The 22,602-nt window shown below is 32.4% G+C and overlaps 1 protein-coding gene across 2 annotated transcripts; it reads left to right on the forward strand.

Annotated features, from left to right (window-relative positions):
- The first annotated feature begins 507 nt into the window (after positions 1 to 507).
- Positions 508 to 18,870, forward strand: LOC139520243 (probable peptidylglycine alpha-hydroxylating monooxygenase 1). 2 transcript variants are annotated; one of them, XM_071312729.1, is made up of 14 exons: positions 508 to 787; positions 5,008 to 5,111; positions 5,895 to 5,949; positions 7,021 to 7,111; positions 8,576 to 8,691; positions 10,048 to 10,137; positions 11,530 to 11,578; positions 11,947 to 12,011; positions 12,587 to 12,667; positions 14,703 to 14,779; positions 15,161 to 15,214; positions 16,574 to 16,623; positions 17,899 to 18,112; positions 18,772 to 18,870. In XM_071312729.1, exons 2-14 carry the CDS (start codon positions 5,016 to 5,018, stop codon positions 18,781 to 18,783), a joined length of 1,050 nt encoding a protein of 349 aa, XP_071168830.1. In that variant the 5' UTR covers positions 508 to 787; positions 5,008 to 5,015; the 3' UTR covers positions 18,784 to 18,870. The 2 variants fall into 2 exon arrangements, with proteins under 2 accessions (XP_071168830.1, XP_071168829.1); XM_071312728.1 differs by having other exon boundaries at positions 509 to 787; positions 17,899 to 18,870.
- Positions 18,871 to 22,602: the final 3,732 nt, after the last annotated feature.

A 22,602-nucleotide genomic window follows, 5' to 3' on the forward strand; every position in this document is an offset into this window, starting at 1 on the left:
TATTAATGGTCAATTATTATATTAAATTAAATCAATTCATTTGAAAGTTCACCTTTCAAACAAAGTGCTTTCAAATAAGTTCCCAAATGAATCCCGGTGAGTTAGTGCTTTTATAAGCAGTGCTTATATGAATCTTATATAAGCATGGCTCATATTTTAAATATTGTATATAAGTATAGGTCATTCTTTCTTAAATATTTATATAACTATAGGTACTGAATTTCAGTGAATGTTATATTAAAATGGGTACGTTTTTTGAGGCAAAAATGGCACACCCCTATCAAGAAAATATCGAAGTTACCCCCCCCCCCCCCCCCCCCCCCCCCCCCCGTGCTTGAGAGCCTCTAGTTTTTTGTTTTGTTTGGTTTGGCATCTTATGAATTACTCTGTTTGTTAATTAACATAAATAAATTAATAATTTGTCGAATAATAAATATAATAAAATAAATTAAGACACAATTATCGACCGCCTTAGGTGATATTTTTAAACCTGATATACAATTATACATCTTATATCGACCCATTCCATCGGCTACATTGTCATTGATTTTTCTCTCTCAACATTATCATAGATGGCGCTGTATTTGTAGATAATAGGATGGATCGTCCTGGAAACCACCATTTACGTCAATAATTCCATTTTAGAATTCCATGTTGATTAAAATGTAAAAGATAAATACATTTGTGTGTGTGAGAGAAATTTACACAAGATATCAATCACGTACTACACTTCCTTATCACTAGAAATTGACATAAGAGGACACATCTATAGTTGAAATAGATTACGGTAAGTTGACATGTAATTTTATTACGTTCAATATGGACATTTAATAATATGTGTAATTGGTGGCGAATGTTTTGTTTTGATGGTTTTGTTTTTGTTTACATGGAGAAATCCAATCTTCAATTATAAAATTCTCTATATTCGCACAATTTAGTGACGGGGTTTGCCCCCTCTCCCATTTTCTTCATTGTTTCAAAAATAAACCACAGCTAGCATGTCTAACATATTTGTTCTTGCATATGAAACCCTGGCAACTACAGTGGTTTCAAAGTACTTGATTTAGAACATTTGTTTTCTGATACATTAAGCATCAGGTTTTCATTATCATGGACTATATCGACTGTTTTAGACTTGTATATACCAGTCCTAGTCACTATAAAAATTTGGGATATTTAGTCATGGCGTACATTCTATTTGTACATGTAAACATGTAAGATAAATATAAAATGTCAAGTTATGCATCATTCTTTTTTTATCGTTATCATACAAGAGATAAACCCTACATATGTCATGTAAATGACCTTTTAGAAATCTCTTACGTTTTTTTCTGGGATCCCAGTTTTTTTGTGTTTTACTTACATGTAGTAGAACTTATGATAGCTTTTAGCGAGGAGAAAATGATACGTTTTACATGTATGAATGCATTCTAACTAAGTTTTCTTCAATATGTTATTTAACTTTCGGTTTGTGTCTGTTATTATCGCTATTCAGATGTCACAATGACATTTTTTATAAATCGCCGGTTACCTGTCCCCCCCTTTTTTTCAAAACTATAAACCACCACACACACGAAACTTCTACAGAGTCTTATTCATTTATAAATTTTAAATAATATGCCATCAATGTCAACAGCTGAATAGAATGTTGTATGATGTAAATGTCCGATTGAATAATATATCTTCTGGGGAAAAAATCAGTAATGTCATGAAAGAGTACACGAACATTGTTGATTTCGGCAATTAAATTTAAAATGATTGGTACATGTTAATCAACATAAGTTATTGATCTAACCATGTCTATTTGACACACATTTGTTTAACTGCAAATTAATATGTAACGTTGTTAACAGTTGAATTTTGGCTATTTGTGGCTGATTACCGGCTGGTATACCCCTAGTTCTTAACAAACATTATAGTCGAAATATTTACTGTCTAACTTCTTTTGCGTGCGTTTCTATGAAAGAAAGTGGTTTTCTTTAAAATTAACGCCGATACAATACTATAAAACAGAGCTAGTTGGGCAGAAAAAAACACCCTTTACCCAAAATAATTTGTATACATGTCAACCGATGATCAAAGTTGTATGCACTATTAACTATGCTATAAATAGGTGTTTTTTTTTTTGCACTGATAATTCCAACAGTTTTCACCTATTTTTTGTCATTATTAATATTTTTCACAAGTCTGAAATACATTTTTGTACCAGTGACATATATATACATATGTCTCTGGAAATACTAAGCAGGTTAGATAAGGAATAGGCCTAATTAAAAAGTTCGTTGATTCAATTGTAAAGGTTACCTCCGATTTGAAAGATTTTATTTGAAATATCAAAACAGCCCGTCACACATGAAGTAAGTTTTAACGGAGAAAGTAGAATTATAGTTCACAAACTTTTTATCTGTAAAATTGAGATATTTTAAATATAGATTTTTATGGACTTCAAATGAAATATTTAGCCTTGTTGTTTTATATATGGTATATATGTTACAGTGAATCTGCAAATTCAAGGACTATGTAAAATCCCTAAAATTGCAGGAGTTTTGTAAATTCATTGATATGGACAAGGGATATTATAAAATCCCTACAATAATCATTAAGATTGCTATACAGAAACACTGATTAAGTGTAGGAAATTTGAAAAAAATAACCAATCTTTCAAGTTGGTTTAAATAATTCATTGAAAAAATACAATGACTTAGTTTGTTTTTTCTTGGTTTAAATAATTCATTGAAAAAAATACAGTTTGTTCTTTTTGATACAGGGTGATTGAGCATTTTTCATTAAACTTAGGAAAAACTATAATGTAATATATAGAAACGGAAAAAATATAAGAAAATTGTGGAATATTTTCATAGAAATTTCTTCGTTCTCTCGTACGAGGTGGGAACAGTTACAAGGCGTTAGGAGTTAATTGGTGTATGAATGTCTCTCATGGAGTTTAAGCTAGATATAATACCAGGTTTAAGCCACCATTTTCGTCGAAAATGCCTGTTCCATGTCAGGAATATGGCAGTTATATTTTACTGGTTCCTTTGTTTGATTTTGTTAGTTTTTGTAGACTCCCCCTTTTATAAAATGCCTTGGAGTTTTGCATTGTATTAGACGATATAGGATATATTAATGTCATGTGAATTTGAACCCTGTGCTATGCTAGACTGGCACGCTGTTCCGGAATATTAACATCTAATTCACATGGTAAATGTCCTCAGGAAGACATGTTAACTATACCAAGGCATACCATTCTGACTCCAACTCTTGAACCCTGTGCTATGCTAGACTGGCACGCTGTTCCGGAATATTAACATCTAATTCAAATGGTAAATGTCCTCAGGAAGACATGTTAACTATACCAAGGCATACCATTCTGACTCCAACTCTGAAAACAAGTAAAACATTATAATCAACGTATAATTTTCATATTTTATCAGTAAAAAGGAAATATAAAAGCGAAGAAAGTGTTGTCATAATTAATATGCTACATATAAAAAAGTGACTTCTATCATTAAAAAAAATTAGAAGAGACAACAGATTGTATGTAAATCAATACTCCATCTAGTTATCCAACCAGGCTGAGTCGTGGACTTTTTTCCCATGCTTCCATGACTTACCTTGGTCATATTTAAGATACTGTTATATACGTCTATGCTATCACATATGGGTAAATGATTTTCTTTTTTTTTCTCCACTCTAAAGAAAAAGTTAATTTTGTTTACTATTATTTTTTATGAAGGTAAGAAGATCTTTGAATGTGGAAATGTTAAAAATAGGTATGTTTCTGAAAAAGCAAAGCAATAATCTAAGTAGCATCTCCCTTATGGAAATATAAGCCCTCTGGCACATAGTTGCGGTAGCAGTATGGCTATGCTGCGGCTTTGTTGCTGGAAACTGTTGCGGCTTCGATGCAGCGATAGCATATTTCGTATGCAAATTAGTTTTCTGGCACCATAATTGCGGCTATATTCTGGCACCGTTGCGGCAATATTCTGGCATCATGTTGCGGCACTGATGCGGCTATAGCGTACTTCGTATGCAAATTAGTTTTCTGGCATTATTGTGGCGCTGTTGCGGCGCTAATACGGCTATATTCTTGCATCATTTTAGTGACAAAACATGCGAATAGGCCGTGCTTTGTATAAAATGTATTGTGCCGGCAAAAACAAGTTGTCAATGCATATATATGACATGCATTCATGCATTATAAATTTGTATGCACAGGCACATAAAATAAATGTCAGCGGTATCTGCATAAAAAATAATGACAATTTTTAATGTGCCCTAAGTTTAGCAAATAATATTGTGTTATTTACCAAACTACAAGTATGCAATTAAACTGCTGCAAAAAAAACCCACAAACTTCACCGATACATGTATAGTGAACTCAGATGAGGCCATGTTATTGAAATACACAATGCAAGATTGATCTTTTCTATACATGCAATTACTTGATATGAGTTTACTTACAAGTCTTCAAATCTTCAAAAAAACCCAACTAGAACACCAAATTCTTCAATACAATTATAATCACAAGCAACATGGTGGATTTCTAACACACTAGTACAGGGAATAGCTAAAAACGCTGGAAGTGACATCATCAAATGTTCTGGCTATATTGTGGTGCTCATTAATTTTGAAAGGAATTAGTGTCGCAATGATGCCAGAACAATGCCGCTAGCAGCATCATCCGGCACTACTCCGGCAACAATCCTCTGGCAACCTGATTAGGTTGCAGCTTTAAAGCTGCAACGCTGAGACAATGCTGCAGCAACATTTTAAATTTCATAAGGGAGCTGTCGTCCAAACTTATGTTGCAAACATTGATCATTGTCATCGAATGGTCGCTTTAAATGAGGGTAAACCAGCAATGGTCAATCTATATTAAGACAAATATATTTTAAACTGACAAATCCCTGATATTACACATTCACTGTAACATAAATATTCAAATTGTCTGTAATTTTCAACATTTGACTTTTTTTAACATATGTCTTTTTTACATTTCAGAAGTCAAAATGAGCCTTTTAAAGGCCATATCGTTGCTGCTAGCAGTATGTATAGTGAATGCATCGAAATTAGATCTTCTTATGCCTGAAGTGGCTCCCGATAAGGTATGATTTACAGTTAGGTGAAGTTATAAATCATACATTCTCTAAAAAGGAATTGTTTACAAGAAAAGAAGACATTGGCACATATCCTCATCTCCATCTCTATTATTGTTTAAACGTTTGGAATAAATGTTATGAGATTGTAATTATTATCAGTATTTACCTTGGCCTAATTTGTTTTATGTGGCCTTACATATAAGATGCTTACATTATTTGGTTGTGACTTCAAGACACGACATCCGTCTTAAATAATTAAGATAGTTGTGAAATAAATTAGAAGATGTGGAATGATTGCCAAGAAGACAATTCTCCTCAAAAGACCAAATGACACAGAGATTAACAACAATAGGTCACTGTACGGTCTTCAACCATTAGCAAAACAAATACCACATAATCAGCTATAAAATCACCGAAATGAGAAATGTAAAACAATTCAAACAAGAAAACTAACGGCCGAATTTATTAACAATAATATGTTCATTAATTCGCCACGATATAACCGTATTATGCTGAGGCGGCACAAAACAAACACCAGTAAATCAATTAATTATATATATATTCATCACTTTCGTTATTATTTAAAACTAGTGATTCAGGATGACATATGTATTTAACTTCCAGGCATATTACAAATCAATTTTCATGTTCGCGAAAATTGATCATCAGATCAAAGATTAATAATGTGTTATTGTAACTAATTAAATTTTTTATTGCCATTTTACACTTTATTCGGGCAATTTTGCAGTTACTGTATTTTTATTGATATATTTTTTAAATTTATTTCAGGCTGACACATATTTGTGTATACCACTGAAAATGTCAGAATTAAACACTTACATAGGTAAAGTTTAAAAAAAGTAATTGTACAAATCACAAGCTTTTGACGAGGAAAATAATCGATTACATGAAAATGTTTAGAATACTAAATACATTAATTTATAAAACAAAAACAAAGAATACTTATTAGTTATTATATAAGCGGGGCATATTGAAGTTACATGCCCAATATATATATAGTAAACCCCTTGTTAGTGGATTCAAGAACAGGGTTTTTTTCTGACTTAATAATCATTTAAACTTTTTAGCGTTTGTCGATTTTTTTTTGTGTCAGCATTTTCACCTTTATGCACATTTATATCCTGCATTTTGTGCAAGATTATATATTTTAATCATCACATTCATTATAATATTACTGATTCCAAAAATCATCCTCCCCCCTCTTTAGACTGAACATCAAACGGTAGTCTCCTAGACAGGCTCCACGAAAGACCATACAGTGCTGAGTAGTAAGATGGTTTCCCTTACTGCATGAATCCATGGGGGAAAATGCGACTATTTTAGATCACATTTTATAGTCGCTGTAGTCTCTTGTCATACGAATAGTTTTTAAAAAATGGCTATGTTTTGTTTGCATGACAAGCATTCGGGATAAGAGCAAGAACTGGTCCAATTGGAGTTGGAATGATGTGTCTGTATTGTTTATACAGAATTTAACCTTGTGAGTCAGATCTTTATAAATTCAGTCGAAGTTCTTCTCGGTCCAGTAGATAACTTTGTTCAACATGTGCCTTTTTCAATTCCATTTTTGGGCTCAAGAATTCAGTAATGTTTTCTTACATATATAACATTGGTCTTTATCTGTAATACATAACGATAAATTTAAATAGCGGCAACAAATTAAAAAATAACATCGCTGGTTTTCTGTTCGTTTTTGGTATCTTTTGGTTTATTACTCTTCAACCTTTAATAGGTTCAGATTTTCCAAGTCTTGGTAACAATGGTTTTTAATTTAAACTGTTTCTTCTAAGAGTAAAAGTGGTTACTCTTTACTATATTTATTCAAAATGTGTTTTTATTCTTTTTTAATTGCTAGTTTTTAGGCAGTTTTAACTTAGAATTTATCGATTTTCAGTTGGATTTGAACCCCATGCCAATAAGAAAGTAGCCCATCACATGTTGTTGTATGGTTGTGATACACCTGGTATTCCCGGGGCTAAAGTTTGGTGAGTACGTCCTTTTATTGTTGTTTTCAAAAAATAAATCACGATATAAAATGATCATCTCTTAAGTGAGGAGATCTGTTTTATCCAGATACATATATACACATATTTATCTCGTTTATAATTTCGACTTCATCCTGTTATATGCTTATTAGATACATTTGACATTGTGTCATGTTGGCAACATGCTTTACATCCACTTTATTTTGAACTTTGATGTATAGTTGCCTCGTTTACAAGCATAAATCGTCTTGTTATTATGCCCCACCTACGATAGCAGAGGGGCATTATGTTTTCTGGTCTGTGGGTCCGTTCGTCCATTCGTCCGTTCGTTCGTTCGTCTGTCCATTTTCAGGTTAAAGTTTTTAGTCGAGGTAGTTTTTGATGAAGTTGAAGTCCAATTAACCTGAAACTTAGTATATATGTTCCTTATGATATGATCTTTCAAATTTTAATGTCAAATTAGAGTTCTGACCCCAATTTCACGGTCCACTGAACATAGAAAATGATAGTGCGAGTGGGGCATCCGTGTACTGGGGACACATTCTTGTTTTCATATGACTTAAACATTATCATTGCATACATGTAACATAACGAAGACATTAATCTTAACAGGTAAATTTTCGAAGCAGATTTTATTTACATTTAACGAACTAGTATTGAAATATAACTAAATGTTATGCTCTGAAATAGCATATTTTAGAAATGCTTGGCACAAAAAGTTTAGAACTCACATAAGTATTGAGTATAAGATGGTGTTTGGCTGAAGTTGATTAGAAATAACCCTCAAAAAGTTTATCCCAAAATAATTACAACGTTCACCGGAATTAAACTATCTCCTTATTTTCAAGCCATAACTAACTGTAGAAACTACTATACAAAATATTATAAATAAATCAAATTTAAAAAATGACTTCATAATGCTCCTAATTTCAAGCTGATGTAACCAAAAAATAACAATAGCCAAAACTTTGACCCAATACTAGACGAACAGACGGACGGAAGGAGGCTCAGACGGTCGGAACATATAATACTCCTCTACTATCGTCGGCGGGGCATTAAATGCTGCTGAAGTTTTAGAAAATCACTAGCTCTTTTACACATACATGTACTAGTATATGTTTACCCTAGAACCAAAATCAGTGACCTGCCAACCTGCTATAATATCAAACTTGTTTTATTGTACACTTAGACTAATACATATTGATCCAAGTTATATGTTAGTCAAAAAGTCTCTTGCATGATTCAACCAGAGATATATATATACACGTGTATATATGTCTCTGATTCTACATTTCCATTTAGGTTAAAGATTATGGATTGTAAGAGTAAATAATTTTATACTGTTTTTCTAAAAATTTAGCAAAGAAATGAAATTTTGAGCCAATTATTACTGTTAATCAAAATCAATGATATTATACAGTACAGTATTTCAATCGTTATAAAGTCGTTATCAACCTTTTTAAGGAATTGTGGAGGAATGGAACATCCATCATTCAAATCAGCAGGTACATGCAAGACCGGAAATAAAGGAATTATATATGCCTGGGCTTATGACGCACCTGGTCTGACATTGCCAAAAGGTATATTTATTGTCTGAGAAAAAATTGGCAGTAGTTTGTTTTTTATTAGCTTTCGGCCTTATGCATGTTATGTTCCATGCAACGCCTATGTTTTGCAAAACTTGTCTTACTAATTATTTGTTCAATCAATCAATGTGAGCCTAATGAAAAGAAGGCAATCTATTTAAGAAATAGACATTCAAATATTTATCTATTTTCTGAAGAAAAAAAAACTCAACTTCATGCGTTACATCCGATGAATACTGTCTGAATGTTACCGGCTATTAATACCCAATAGCGATTGATTATCCCTGTAAACATATTCTCTGAATTTGCACCTTTAAATACCATTTCACTTGAAACAATCATTACCGATCAATATTCCTTTTTATATTTTAAGAATCTTTATTTGTTGCTTATGTACGAAGAGAGATACGTAACCATCGCTGTGCTAGGATATGACATCAATAAATCATGTACGCAATATGTTGATAAAGCTTAATTGGTATTGATCAGTCAACTCCTACGCTCTAGAGGAGTTCCAGGAATCCAGATCAATCGGAACTGTTGATCTGCGTTTGAAACATTATCCAATAAAAAAACTAAAATATCCAATACTACGTTTATAACTTGAACATAACACCGGAGTCTTGCAAAGCAAACAAAACAAGCTGAATTGACGCTTTTGAAGATCGGAGTATCAAACACAATTGCTTTTAGATATTTTATTTTAACTTAATTATTGATTTCGAATAATATGAGATGTAACATGTGTATTTTATGGTCGTTGGTTTTCATTTAATGTGATGTTTTACAAATAATATTAGTATTTTTCCTATTGATTTCATCATTTGTTTGACGACTTTTCTGAATTTATATTACCTATACATTTCTATAGGCTAAACATTTTAGTTGTTTACCTCCGAACAAAATGTTATCATGCTTTATTAATGGAAAGGCATATTTGAGAGAAACACTAGAAATATTTTTTTGACGTATTCATATGCATATCTAATTAAAAACTGACGCCTTCTATGAATAGAAGTTTTACTGTTGTGGGAAAGATGCAATAAAATGATACCTTCACGTGAATGACAAAACCCAAAAACGAAAGAGCAGCGTTTTATTGCTGCTCCTCATCTTATATAGTGATAGTCATATCAATATATTTACAAATATAATCCGAATCTCTGTTGTGGAGACAGTGCCGCTTTTACGTTATCATTGGAAGCGATAACTGACATATTTTAATATTAAAAAAAAGAAGGTGTAGTATGTTAAAAAAATATTACAAACGTCTGCTAACATATCGTTAGCAGAAATCACTACAATGTCAAACCACGTGACCTGCAGTGCTAAATGTACTTTTCATTTCAGATGTTGCATTCAAAGTAGGCGGAGACACTGGTATAAATTATCTAGTACTGCAAGTTCATTACAAAGATGTTTCCAGTTTTCTACCTCCCAGTAAGTTTTTAATATATTAGTTTTTTTTTCGCTTTCCTAAAAAAAAAAATCCAAATCCTAACTTAAACGATCAATTAAGGGGAAAGTTACACCGTTTACTTGCATACACCATGTATTTATCCTGATGCCCCCGAATGAGGCACAAGGCTACAAAAGTTAAACTACATCATTGCACAATAATAATTATACATGAGAGTATAATGCAAATATATATTCACAACACAACGGTTGCTACATGTGGAGCAGGTTCTACCCACCATTCAAGATCACATGAGATCATCCCCAGTTTTCAATGGGATACGTATTGCTCCGTCTTTAGTATTTTCGGTTGTGTTTTGTATATACTTGTTTGTCTTTTGTTCGTTTTTTTAATAGTCTTTTATTGCAATGACGTCGTCATCGACTTCAGAGATTTAATTCCCCTTTGGCATTTACCCTCTCTTTTTTAAAAACAGGCTTTTCATATGTTCTGTCAAAAAGATCAATGATCTATTTCAACAGAAAACTTTTATCCCACATGTTCTCCTTCAAAACGAGCCCTCTTTGTTGACATTTCCAGTAACATTTACTGGCGACTAGGTGTTTTCAAACCCTTTCCTGTCATTCTATTAACGGAGATAGAAACTAAGGATAGTCTTATTACTTTTTCACAATAAACTCAAATTTTCATGTTTCTAATCGAAACTTATATTTCCCTATTGCTATTTTTGAAATTGAAAGATGTTAAAACAAAAATGAGTAATACAACTTTTCACTGAGGTATCTTCGCTGAGAAAATATAATTTAAAATTTAGCTTCCCACACTTTTGTTTTTAACTTTTATTTGGAGACAACACACAAAAGTTGATTGGAAAACATTATTTCTCCTTCATAAGAAACTTTAGCCCACGACTTATTATGAATTGTTGTGATGAAGCAAACCAAGTGCAGTGTACCATTTTAAAGAATGAGTCTGAAAATTAGATTGGTTGAATCAAAATTGTATTGGCTAAAATAGAATCATCTACACGTTGTAAAAAAAGTCTGAGCTAGAAAATCGCTTAAAAGCACGTTTGTTGCAATTTTCGAAAAAAGAATAAAACGTATGTGTATGTATTAGTGTAACAAATGTTTGTTTTGGAAATCAAGTTTGTGTTTTAACTCTTTCGATATTTGTACCTAGAAAGCGTAGGATAACTCGGAAAATGACTATGCCGAAATAACGAAATGGAAAAAACAAAATCAAAATGGACTAGAGCAATCTGAATTTCAGAAATACAAATGTAATTCAAAACACTAACATCAGTGTCTTTTTAACTGTGTGTGAGATTAAATCAAACACATTTTGAAATACTCATCATCGCCTCCTCATCGCCTTATACATATATTCAAATATTCAAATATTTATTTCAGACAATGGAGTAGATAGTTCAGGTGTCTCCCTAATAACAACAGAAGTACCGTAAGTACCTAACTTTAGCCTTTATTCATAAAACTAGATTAGATATCTCAACATTAATTTTTGTCTAATATTCAATTACTGATAATCGAATAGTTTGCTTCCAAAATACATAACTTTATTGCTGATAAACACTTTCTTACTTTTTCAAAAAAAGCGACTTTATAATGGTGAAATGATAAAATGTTAACATACTTAAGCACAAATGATTTTCCGTTATATGAAGCCGACATGTTTCTCTCAAAAATATTGATTGGAATTCAAATATTATTTAATTGAGTATATTAGTTAAAACATGACTCATATTCTGATACTTGCACTTAACAAAATGTTCAGTTAAACCCGTATTGATAGTACTGAAATATTTTCAGGCAGCCCAAGCGAGCAGGGGTAATGTTACTAGGTACTGGGGGAATGCTACCCAAACATTCTGTAGGTATGTATGAATTGCAATGGTGTTGAGGAAATAAACTTGTGATGATACTATTTTTATTGCAGAGGTTTTATTGTTTAATCAATGCAGTTTGTTATTAGAACCGACCTTGTCTTCTCTTTGCATCTAGTAAAAGTATCGGGGAAACGTTTAATAGATTGACATGTGTTCATCTTCTTGCTCTTACTGCATTAACACTTGATTTAAGAAGCGTTTCTTATAAAAAAAATTGTATGAAATTTCTGAACATAACTTTTCTATATTTCACTTTTTAAATGAAAAGGAAGGCATTCCTCGAAAAGGGAAAATGTCAATAAAGATTACATTTTCTTTTCCGTTGTTTATACTTTTATCTGACATTATTTAATTTGAGAAGCGCAGCAGAGATATTATAACCCAAAAGAATCAAATAGCCAAACATATAACATTGTTGTCATGAATATGTTTCAAGGAACTTTCTCACGCTTTTCTTTGAATAAGTTTTAAAAATTTCGGGAATTTAAACTTTAACTTGACAAAATTGTTTGTTCATAAGACACATGCAATTTGAATGGTTATCATATACTGTTTTGTTTCAGAGTACTTTGAGACTGCTTGTAAGTACCGTGAGAGTTTCACGGTGTATCCATTTGCCTACAGGACACATGCTCATAAGCACGGTACGTTTAAATACATTGTTAACATGTTGTTTTATCTTTAGCACTATCGTCTAGATTTATCAATTATTATCTTTACATATATATTATGATAGGTTAGTTAAATGACAGAGGCATGTTACTTAAGCACTGTATGCATAAGGCAATAAAACGTTTTAACAGAGGAGCAAAGGAATTTTTACATTTTCACATTTATGAATTTAGTAGCATGTGGCTATGTCTTTCTTAAACATATTTACGAACCAGCAACTCCAGACAAACAGAGGTCTCACTCTTTACCAGAATATCAAATGATCAAGATTTTATACTTTAAATATACGTAATAGTATTTTTTATCAGTACCCATTCAAAAATATGAAAAAGCAGTATAAGACAACTATCTGTCCATGACGTGGATATAAGCAACCATGCGTCCCCATACAATTATCTGTTTTAACTTTAACAGGAAAGGTTGTATCTGGTTATGTTATTAAGGATTATCTGTTTTAACTTTAACAGGAAAGGTTGTATCTGGTTATGTTATTAAGGATGGTGTGTGCCATACAATTATCTGTTTTAACTTTAACAGGAAAGGTTGTATCTGGTTATGTTATTAAGGATGGTGTGTGCCATACAATTATCTGTTTTAACTTTAACAGGAAAGGTTGTATCTGGTTATGTTATTAAGGATGGTGTGTGCCATACAATTATCTGTTTTAACTTTAACAGGAAAGGTTGTATCTGGTTATGTTATTAAGGATGGTGTGTGCCATACAATTATCTGTTTTAACTTTAACAGGAAAGGTTGTATCTGGCTATGTTATAAAGGATGGTGTGTGCCATACAATTATCTGTTTTAACTTTAACAGGAAAGGTTGTATCTGGTTATGTTATTAAGGATGGTGTGTGCCATACAATTATCTGTTTTAACTTTAACAGGAAAGGTTGTATCTGGCTATGTTATAAAGGATGGTGTGTGCCATACAATTATCTGTTTTAACTTTAACAGGAAAGGTTGTATCTGGTTATGTTATTAAGGATGGTGTGTGCCATACAATTATCTGTTTTAACTTTAACAGGAAAGGTTGTATCTGGTTATGTTATTAAGGATGGTGTGTGCCATACAATTATCTGTTTTAACTTTAACAGGAAAGGTTGTATCTGGTTATGTTATTAAGGATGGTGTGTGCCATACAATTATCTGTTTTAACTTTAACAGGAAAGGTTGTATCTGGCTATGTTATAAAGGATGGTGTGTGCCATACAATTATCTGTTTTAACTTTAACAGGAAAGGTTGTATCTGGTTATGTTATTAAGGATGGTGTGTGCCATACAATTATCTGTTTTAACTTTAACAGGAAAGGTTGTATCTGGCTATGTTATAAAGGATGGTGTGTGCCATACAATTATCTGTTTTAACTTTAACAGGAAAGGTTGTATCTGGTTATGTTATTAAGGATGGTGTGTGCCATACAATTATCTGTTTTAACTTTAACAGGAAAGGTTGTATCTGGTTATGTTATTAAGGATGGTGTGTGCCATACAATTATCTGTTTTAACTTTAACAGGAAAGGTTGTATCTGGTTATGTTATTAAGGATGGTGTGTGCCATACAATTATCTGTTTTAACTTTAACAGGAAAGGTTGTATCTGGCTATGTTATAAAGGATGGTGTGTGCCATACAATTATCTGTTTTAACTTTAACAGGAAAGGTTGTATCTGGTTATGTTATTAAGGATGGTGTGTGCCATACAATTATCTGTTTTAACTTTAACAGGAAAGGTTGTATCTGGCTATGTTATAAAGGATGGTGTGTGCCATACAATTATCTGTTTTAACTTTAACAGGAAAGGTTGTATCTGGTTATGTTATTAAGGATGGTGTGTGCCATACAATTATCTGTTTTAACTTTAACAGGAAAGGTTGTATCTGGTTATGTTATTAAGGATGGTGTGTGCCATACAATTATCTGTTTTAACTTTAACAGGAAAGGTTGTATCTGGTTATGTTATTAAGGATGGTGTGTGCCATACAATTATCTGTTTTAACTTTAACAGGAAAGGTTGTATCTGGCTATGTTATAAAGGATGGTGTGTGGACAGAACTAGGTAGAAAAGATCCCATGAAACCAGAGGTAAACACATATTTGGTTTTATAAATTTTTCAAGTTGTGTATAAACATAACAGTCTAATTTTGAATCCCCAAATATGTATTCCGTTTTGATAATCGAAATGAGTGTATTTATAAATATGAATCTATTAACCACTGCAAACTTTATACCAAAATTTGAGCATGCTTACTTCTTACCCTTTCAGCATATTCAGAGAACACCGGTTTTATTATTGGGTTCATGTTGCTCAATCAAGTATTCTTTGCAGTGTTTTCTTTATTGTTTTCTTTTCTTTTGTTATGAAATGTCATTTAAGATCATTTAACTGTTATTTCTTCAACGTAAATGCATTGATATCTTCAAATTTTAGCAGAAGTTTTATTCATTTCATTGATATTTTTCAGATGTTCTACAATGTGACGACAACTGGAGTCCGTATCAACCCAGGAGATTATATGGTAAACTATTACGTTATATGTGTTTTATATAATTTATTATATACTTAGTAGTAAATACAGATAAATTGTATGTGTAATACAATCATTGGCAAGCGTGCTGTATCAGCCACCCGTGATGATATCGATATCAGCACGGTTGCAAAAGCTTTATCACACCTTAAATCTGTATGACGTCACGTCATCGATTGCAGTCAATGTTGCAAAGGCTTTCAAATACCTAATCTGTATGACGTCATGTCAAACCTATAATCTGTATGACGTCATGTTACATAAAAACATCTACTTGATGTATATGTATATAATAAAGTGTATATGATATGGCTTTTTCAATATCACACACCATATCAACCCTCAACCAATATAATCCCTCGAGCAGAGCTCTTGGGATTATATTGGTGTCTCGGGTTGATACGGATGCGATATTGAAAAAGCCACATGATATTCTCTATTTATTCATCTGTTCACAATTTATTTGTTCACGATACATCATAAGATTTCTCTTTGGGTCTCCATGGAATTTTCTTTCATGGTGGTGAACTGTTCAAACACTTTTATTCATCTGATTTGCAGACAAGAAAGTTGGCTGAGATAGAGTTGATCTGTTAATTGTTATATCGATTGTACATCAGCTTACAATTTACAATTTAAAAATATAAATAATAATGTATCATAGACATCTGAAGTATGTTGTTCGGCATATTCAGAATATGGTGTTTATTTCAGGGAGACAAAAAGAGGTCAAATATACCTTGTCCTTTAGTTGCTTTTAAAGTAATACTTATCTAAATCGTCCAAACTTAATATACTAATTTAGTGTGACCATTTGGTAATTAATAACCATGGGATCATTCACACAAGGCATATTTGTTTTAATGTAAATATGATCCTAGAAGAGAAAAGGAATAAAGACTTTATAAAAATAATAAATTGTGGTATGATTGCCAACTGAGAAAACTGTCTACCAAAGTTCAGATGAAGTTGATTTATAATTATGATTGTTACATGTAACAAAGGTATGTTTTAGATATGAGGGGCCTCGGTTGCCGAGTGGTCTAAGTAGTTACTACTGTAATCACTAGCCAATCAAAACTGTCATATTCTTGATTTGGTACAGGCATTTCCTTTCTTACTAAACTGTGAATTCAACCTGGTACTATAGCTAGCAATTGGCTAGACAAGTTTATGTAAATACAAAATGTAATCCTGTCACGGGTATCTACTTCTGGAATAAAATTAACGGTACCAATTTTCTTGCACCAGATGCGCATTTCGACAATAGATGTCTCTTTGGAATGTAACATGGATATGTTTTACTGCTTTTAAATATCTCAAAGTTAATTGTAATACTTTCATTTATAGGCTGCTCGCTGTACAATGAAGAATGACGAGGACAGAAATGTATATATAGGGTAAGTTTTATTTTCACAAATCACATTATGAATCTTCACCAACATATTATTTCATGCATGTGTATTTTATACTGAAACGACCTGTCTTTATTTCCTAAATATAGTAACATAGCTATATTTTGTATAATGTCAATTTCAGCATGGAACACTTTCTCCACAATCAGGGTTCCATAAAGGGTTGCAAATAAGTTTGACATTTATGTTACGATTTAAAATTCTATTAATGTATAAATGTAAGTTGCTGTATAAAAACAATATTAGGTCAACGTCATAAAAATATATTTTTTTTTGTTTTTGGTGCTAAACCGGGGAAGGGATCGATATAACCTCGCTCTTCCACATTTTCTCAGCCTCATACAAAAAAGGTTATATTTTCCTGACATTGACCTTATATTGTATATTTATTTTACAACTTAATCGAAATACTCATTGCACAAGACTTTGTCTGTGAAAAACATATCAAACATTTTTCAATACAGTAAAATGTAAACAATTCCAAAAATAATGAGATTATACCACATTATTGTTGTAGTACCGTTAAGACAATATTCAAAGATCATAGTACAGTGATAATGAAAATAAGTAGTGTAAATGAAAATAACACAAATGAGATTATTGCATCTGAAGCGCTTTTCTTGATTTAATTTTATCAGGAACACTCAAACGTACCCGAAAATAAAAAGTCAAGGATGTACCAGCACCTGACTGCATGAGAAGATATATGACCAAAAGGGACATGAAAATATGTTTTACCAGAATTGGTAAAGGAAGACAAAACATTGCGGTTTATTGTGTTTGTCAGTAATTGTGACACAATACCATTACTAGGCGTAATGTAACAAAAACATGAACAGTTTTCGCAACACTTATAATATTCTTATCTTGGTCTGTAAAACACAAGTTCTTGAGAAGGAGGCTACTTTTGAAATGCATAACCATTTATTTCTGAAAATGACTGAACATGACCTATGTCTCTGAACACTACTGACATGGCATGCTATAGTTTTGGTATCTTGTAATTTCGTATGTCACATATATAGGTAGGATGAAAAAAGTAACATCACAAAAACTCTGAACTCCGAGAAAAATTGGAAAAGGAAAGTTCCTAATCAAATTGCAAAATCAAAAGCTCAACCATATCAAATGGATAAAAACTGTCATATTCCTGACTGCATGCAGTAACTTTCTTATGTCGAAAATGGTGGATAAAACCCGGTTTTATTGCTAGCTTAATGTTTCACTTGTTTATATTGGCATTTGATCTTTATTATTTAGAGCTACAAGCAAAGATGAAATGTGCAATTTTTACATCATGTTTTACACCGATGGAACCAAAACAACTTCCCAGAACTGTTGGACAGCAGGACCACCTTCTTTTTATTGGGACGAATCGACACAATATGCCAAGGCCATTCACCCAGAAAACGCCCCAGAAAATATCAGTACAGAACCGGAAAGTGGAAAGTCATACAAAATTACGACAAGAAAGGTACAGCCCATTGTTCAAGACAAATATCTAGACACTTTGGCAAATTTGAGGAAGCCCAATGATGATGGAGAACTTGTAAACTTGTTGAGGCGTCTTGATTCGTCATACAGACAACGCTACAGAGATCAGGGTTTTTGAGTCTGAATTCAGACATCAGATGTTATGATTGTGTTCAAGGTCACATTGAAATTACTAATTGTTATTGAATTATCTGTTGTTATGTATATAGATTGGGTAGGGATGCGTTAATGCATTAATAACTACTCGAGGAATAATTGAAAATTTTACATAGAGAAATTATTTTAACTCAATGACACATAAACAGAAATAATCTGTTTATTCGAAGTGGATTATGGTTTATTATTTAACACTTTTTTGTAATCAATGAAACGGGTATATTTGTCTTGAAACTAGTCATAACAGGTATTTATGGACACATAATTATAATCCCATAGAGTGAATCACATATATACATGTGACACAGGGTGAGACTATCTTATTCCTTTAAAGTTAACACACTGCCGACTTTTCATCCCCATTTTTGGCTAATTCTACTTAACTTACGATTTTGTTTTTAGTTTTTTCATTCAAAACAACAAGAATCTTGTTTATATTATAGTTAAGTATCACGTGATTAAAAGTTTATGTTTTTTATGCAGATGTTGTTGTGATAGCAGACTACTAACCCACCAGTCCATCATTTTACTAACGAAATCCAGACAATGCAGATATTTTAATAAATAAAGAAAAAAAAGAAAGAATTGGTGCTTTCAGTTTCTTTTAGTTCTTTGGGTATTCCAAGTTCTTTCATTTTACAGTGTACATGCCAATTCATATGCAATGGTCCTCGAAGTACAAATTGTCGTTGACTAGTATGTTAATGATTGTAGCGAAGCAGACGTAAAAGGTATAGAAAACAAGTTTACTTTTCGTTGGTAACTTCACATTCTAAAACACACACACAACCTGTTCCAAGTGTTGAAGTTAAAATAATCCCTTGAAATTTTACGAACGCCAAGAGTTAGTTAACATCTATGGAGTTTCTGTTTCACGACATATATGTTCCAATTGTCGTTACCATATCCCCGTCTCTTTATCTCGAATTAGACGTCTGGCTACATGAGTAATTCCATGAGCAATACGATAGGTGCCACATATTGAGCAGAATCTGTTGACGATCCGGAGCACCGGCGATCATCTACAGTTTCAAATGAATGTTTTGAAAATCAGTAGGCAATAAGATTAATGTTATACCCATGTTTGACCTCATAGTTCGTTCGGAAAACAATGATCACAATTTCAATACTTTATGCAGTTTGGACTCATATCCTACAAAAGTAATGATCAACTTTGTTAGAACAATTTTGTCTTTGGTAATCTCGTCTGTTTCAAAAGATGTAAACTAAAACGGCAAACTGTCAATATATTATTTGATTAGAATTTTAAATTGCAATGTAAACTATTTAAATTGTAATGCGAATGAAGTGACCTTTTCATTATCTTACATTAATATTTATTATACCGAAGGTATCCCACTACCGATAGCTAGCATTTCAGGTTTGCCATAAAATAACATTGATATGGTCATGATTATAAATCAAAAACTTAGAATTTTCGAAATACTAAGGCGTTTACCTCAGGAATTGATACCTTAGCCGTATTTAGCAAAGTTTTTAGGAATTTCTTGTTCTTACTGCTCTTCAACTTTGAACTTTATTTTGCCTTTTTAACACTTTTTATGCCCCACCTACGATAGTAGAGGGGCATTATGTTTTCCGGTCTGTGCGTCCGTTTGTTCGTCCGTCCGTTTGTTTGTCCGTCCGTCTGTCCCGCTTCAGGTTAAAGTTTTTAGTCGAGGTAGTTTTTGATGAAGTTGAAGTCCAATCGACTTCAAACTTAGTACACATGTTCCCTTTTATATGATCTTTTTAATTTTAATGCCAAATTAGAGTTTTTTCTCCAATTTCACGGTCCACTGAACATAGAAAATGATAGTGCGAGTGGGGCATTCGTGTACTGGGGACACATTCTTGTTGATTCCAGTGTTACTGTTGAGGTTTTTGTGGACGAAACGCGCGTCATGCGTACAATGTTTCAATACTGGTATCTGTGATGAGTTTATTTACAACCACTGGGTCGATGCCGCTGTTGGTTGAGATTTTCACCCCGGTGGTATCAACAGTACTTCTGTATTGACATGATTTTTGATTTATACGGTCATAATTAAATATTAACTGTTTTTGAAATACTGAGGTTTTTACCACAGGAATAGAATACCCTGTCTATTTGCAAAATTTTAGGAATTTTGGGTCCTAAGTGCTCTTCAGCTTCATAGTTTATTTTGTCGTTTTTTTTAATTGAGCGTCATATGTGACTCTTTTGTAGACGAAATGCGGGTCTGACGTACTGAATTTCAATCCTGATATCTTTGATAAGGTTATTTTGTTCATTTTAGTCTCTGAAAACTGCTATCGAACTACAGTTAATGCAATTGTATGCAATAGTGCTATATCAAGGTTTTACCTTCCATAAAACCTGAATATCATTTTAAAATATTCAGAATATTCACCCAGTCGAGATCTCTTCGTCTGTGATTGCGATTTTGTATTTACGCCAGACGTGCTTTTTTTTTCTAGAAAAGGCTCATCAGTGACGCTCGAATCTATAAAAGTCAAAAAGGCCAAATAAAGTACGAAGTTAAAGAGCACTAAGGACCGAAATTCCTAAAAGTTTTGCCAAATACAGCTAAGGTAATATATTTTTGAGGTAGAAAAGCCTTAGTATTTCAAAAATTTAAAAGTTTTGTAAACAGTTAATTTATAATTATGACCTGTCAATGAAAGTGCTGACTACTGGGCTGGTAATAATCTCAGGAAATTAAAACTCCACCAGCAGTGGCATCGACCCAGTGGTTGTAAATAAATTCATCATAGATACCAGGATTAAATATTGTATTTACGCTAACCGCGCGTTTCGTCTAGAAAAGACTCATCAGTGGCGCTCGAATCCAAAAAGTTAAAAAGTTAAAAAGGTCAAATAAAGTACGAAGTTAAAGAGCATTGAGGACCAAAACTCCCGAAATGTTTGCCAAATACAGGTAAGGTAATCTATTCCTGAGGTAGAAAAGCCTTTGTATTTCAAAAATTCAAAAGTTTTGTAAACAGTTGACCAATTAATCGTATCAGTATACACATCAAAAACCTGTAGACAAAATGTGTTTAATCCTATAACATAAACACGACTTTTTGGGTACTCATCCAACTATGGGTTAAAATCATAAATCTCACATTCTAACTTTATTAATTGTTAAAGACGTTATGACATAGCACAACGTTAATTTATGGTTTACATCATTTTTCTAGAATTTGTTTAATTCAAAATGACGAGTTGTTATGTACATTAATACAGATTTAACCACCCTACATTTATTTGACTTCTATTTTGTTTTTCGAAGAATAACATGAACATGTTTACATACGCAAACGGTTATATGTAAATCGTGACGGCTTTGACACGTTAAAGTGTGTAATGGTTGTTTGGAAACATGTATATTCAATGTCAAGTAACATATGGTTGACACAACTGTATTTTTGTATTTTTTTGTCAAAAAGCACTTTGATCTATTAAGAAAGAAATAAGAAACCAAGGTTCAAAATTTCGCAGGCAAAGTAGACCTTGAGTTTTATGAATTTGGTTATTTATCATGTCCTTTTTTCATTTACCTCGGCCTGTGTTTATGTCTTCGGTTTTCAAAAATTTGGATTTGAGCGTTCCCGGTGAAGGTAAATCCTGAAACAAAGTTGTCTTAAAGTTAAATATTCATTTATAAGCATTTGTACGACACACATATAATGGTATACCACGGCTCGTGGACAGTATTAAGTTTCCGATTATATCATCAATTCAGTAGTAGGTATTTCGATCGGAAGCTCCTTATTACGTATCCAGGCCATTTCGTACCCAACATTTTTTTTCCATTTAATACCAATGATTTTCCGTTTTGTACTTTATGGGCAAACTGTTTATACTATTTCTTGTCATATAGCTGTAAATCGTTGACATTTTGTATCAACAATTGTATTTGTGAGTTTTGAACACACAGATTTATTATTAAAAAATGTATTACTGGTTCATTCAACAAGGTGTTAAGTGGTATTCAAGTTTTGAAGATAAAAAATGAATGTATGATTTATCACTTTGAGATGATTTTAATTTAAAAAAAGTACATTTATATCATAACAAAAGCGTTAAAATGAGCGACGATTGGTTTAATGAAGCAGGAGAACATGGAAAAACTAATAACTTTGATAACGGTTTTTGTGTGAAATGTTTATTCCTTATTGATTTTTAACTCTAAATTTTCGGGTTTTGTTAAGCCGCAAAGGAATATCTGCAAAATGGCATACTTATAAATCGTTTATATTGTACAAGCGGCTAACATATAAATAATTCTGAAATGGCCTATTCATGATTATTCCGAATTGTAAGAA

The sequence above is a fragment of the Mytilus edulis genome, chromosome 4, assembly GCF_963676685.1.
Source record: "Mytilus edulis chromosome 4, xbMytEdul2.2, whole genome shotgun sequence".
Classification (NCBI taxonomy): domain Eukaryota; kingdom Metazoa; phylum Mollusca; class Bivalvia; order Mytilida; family Mytilidae; genus Mytilus; species Mytilus edulis.

Coding starts and splice junctions, on each gene's coding strand:
- LOC139520243 (XM_071312728.1), top strand. CDS start 5,016: ATGAGCCTTTTAAAGGCCATATCGTTGCTGCTAGCAGTATGTATAGTG. Junction 5,112..5,894: donor CTGAAGTGGCTCCCGATAAG/GTATGATTTACA, acceptor AATTTATTTCAG/GCTGACACATATTTGTGTAT. Junction 12,012..12,586: donor GCTACCCAAACATTCTGTAG/GTATGTATGAAT, acceptor GTTTTGTTTCAG/AGTACTTTGAGACTGCTTGT.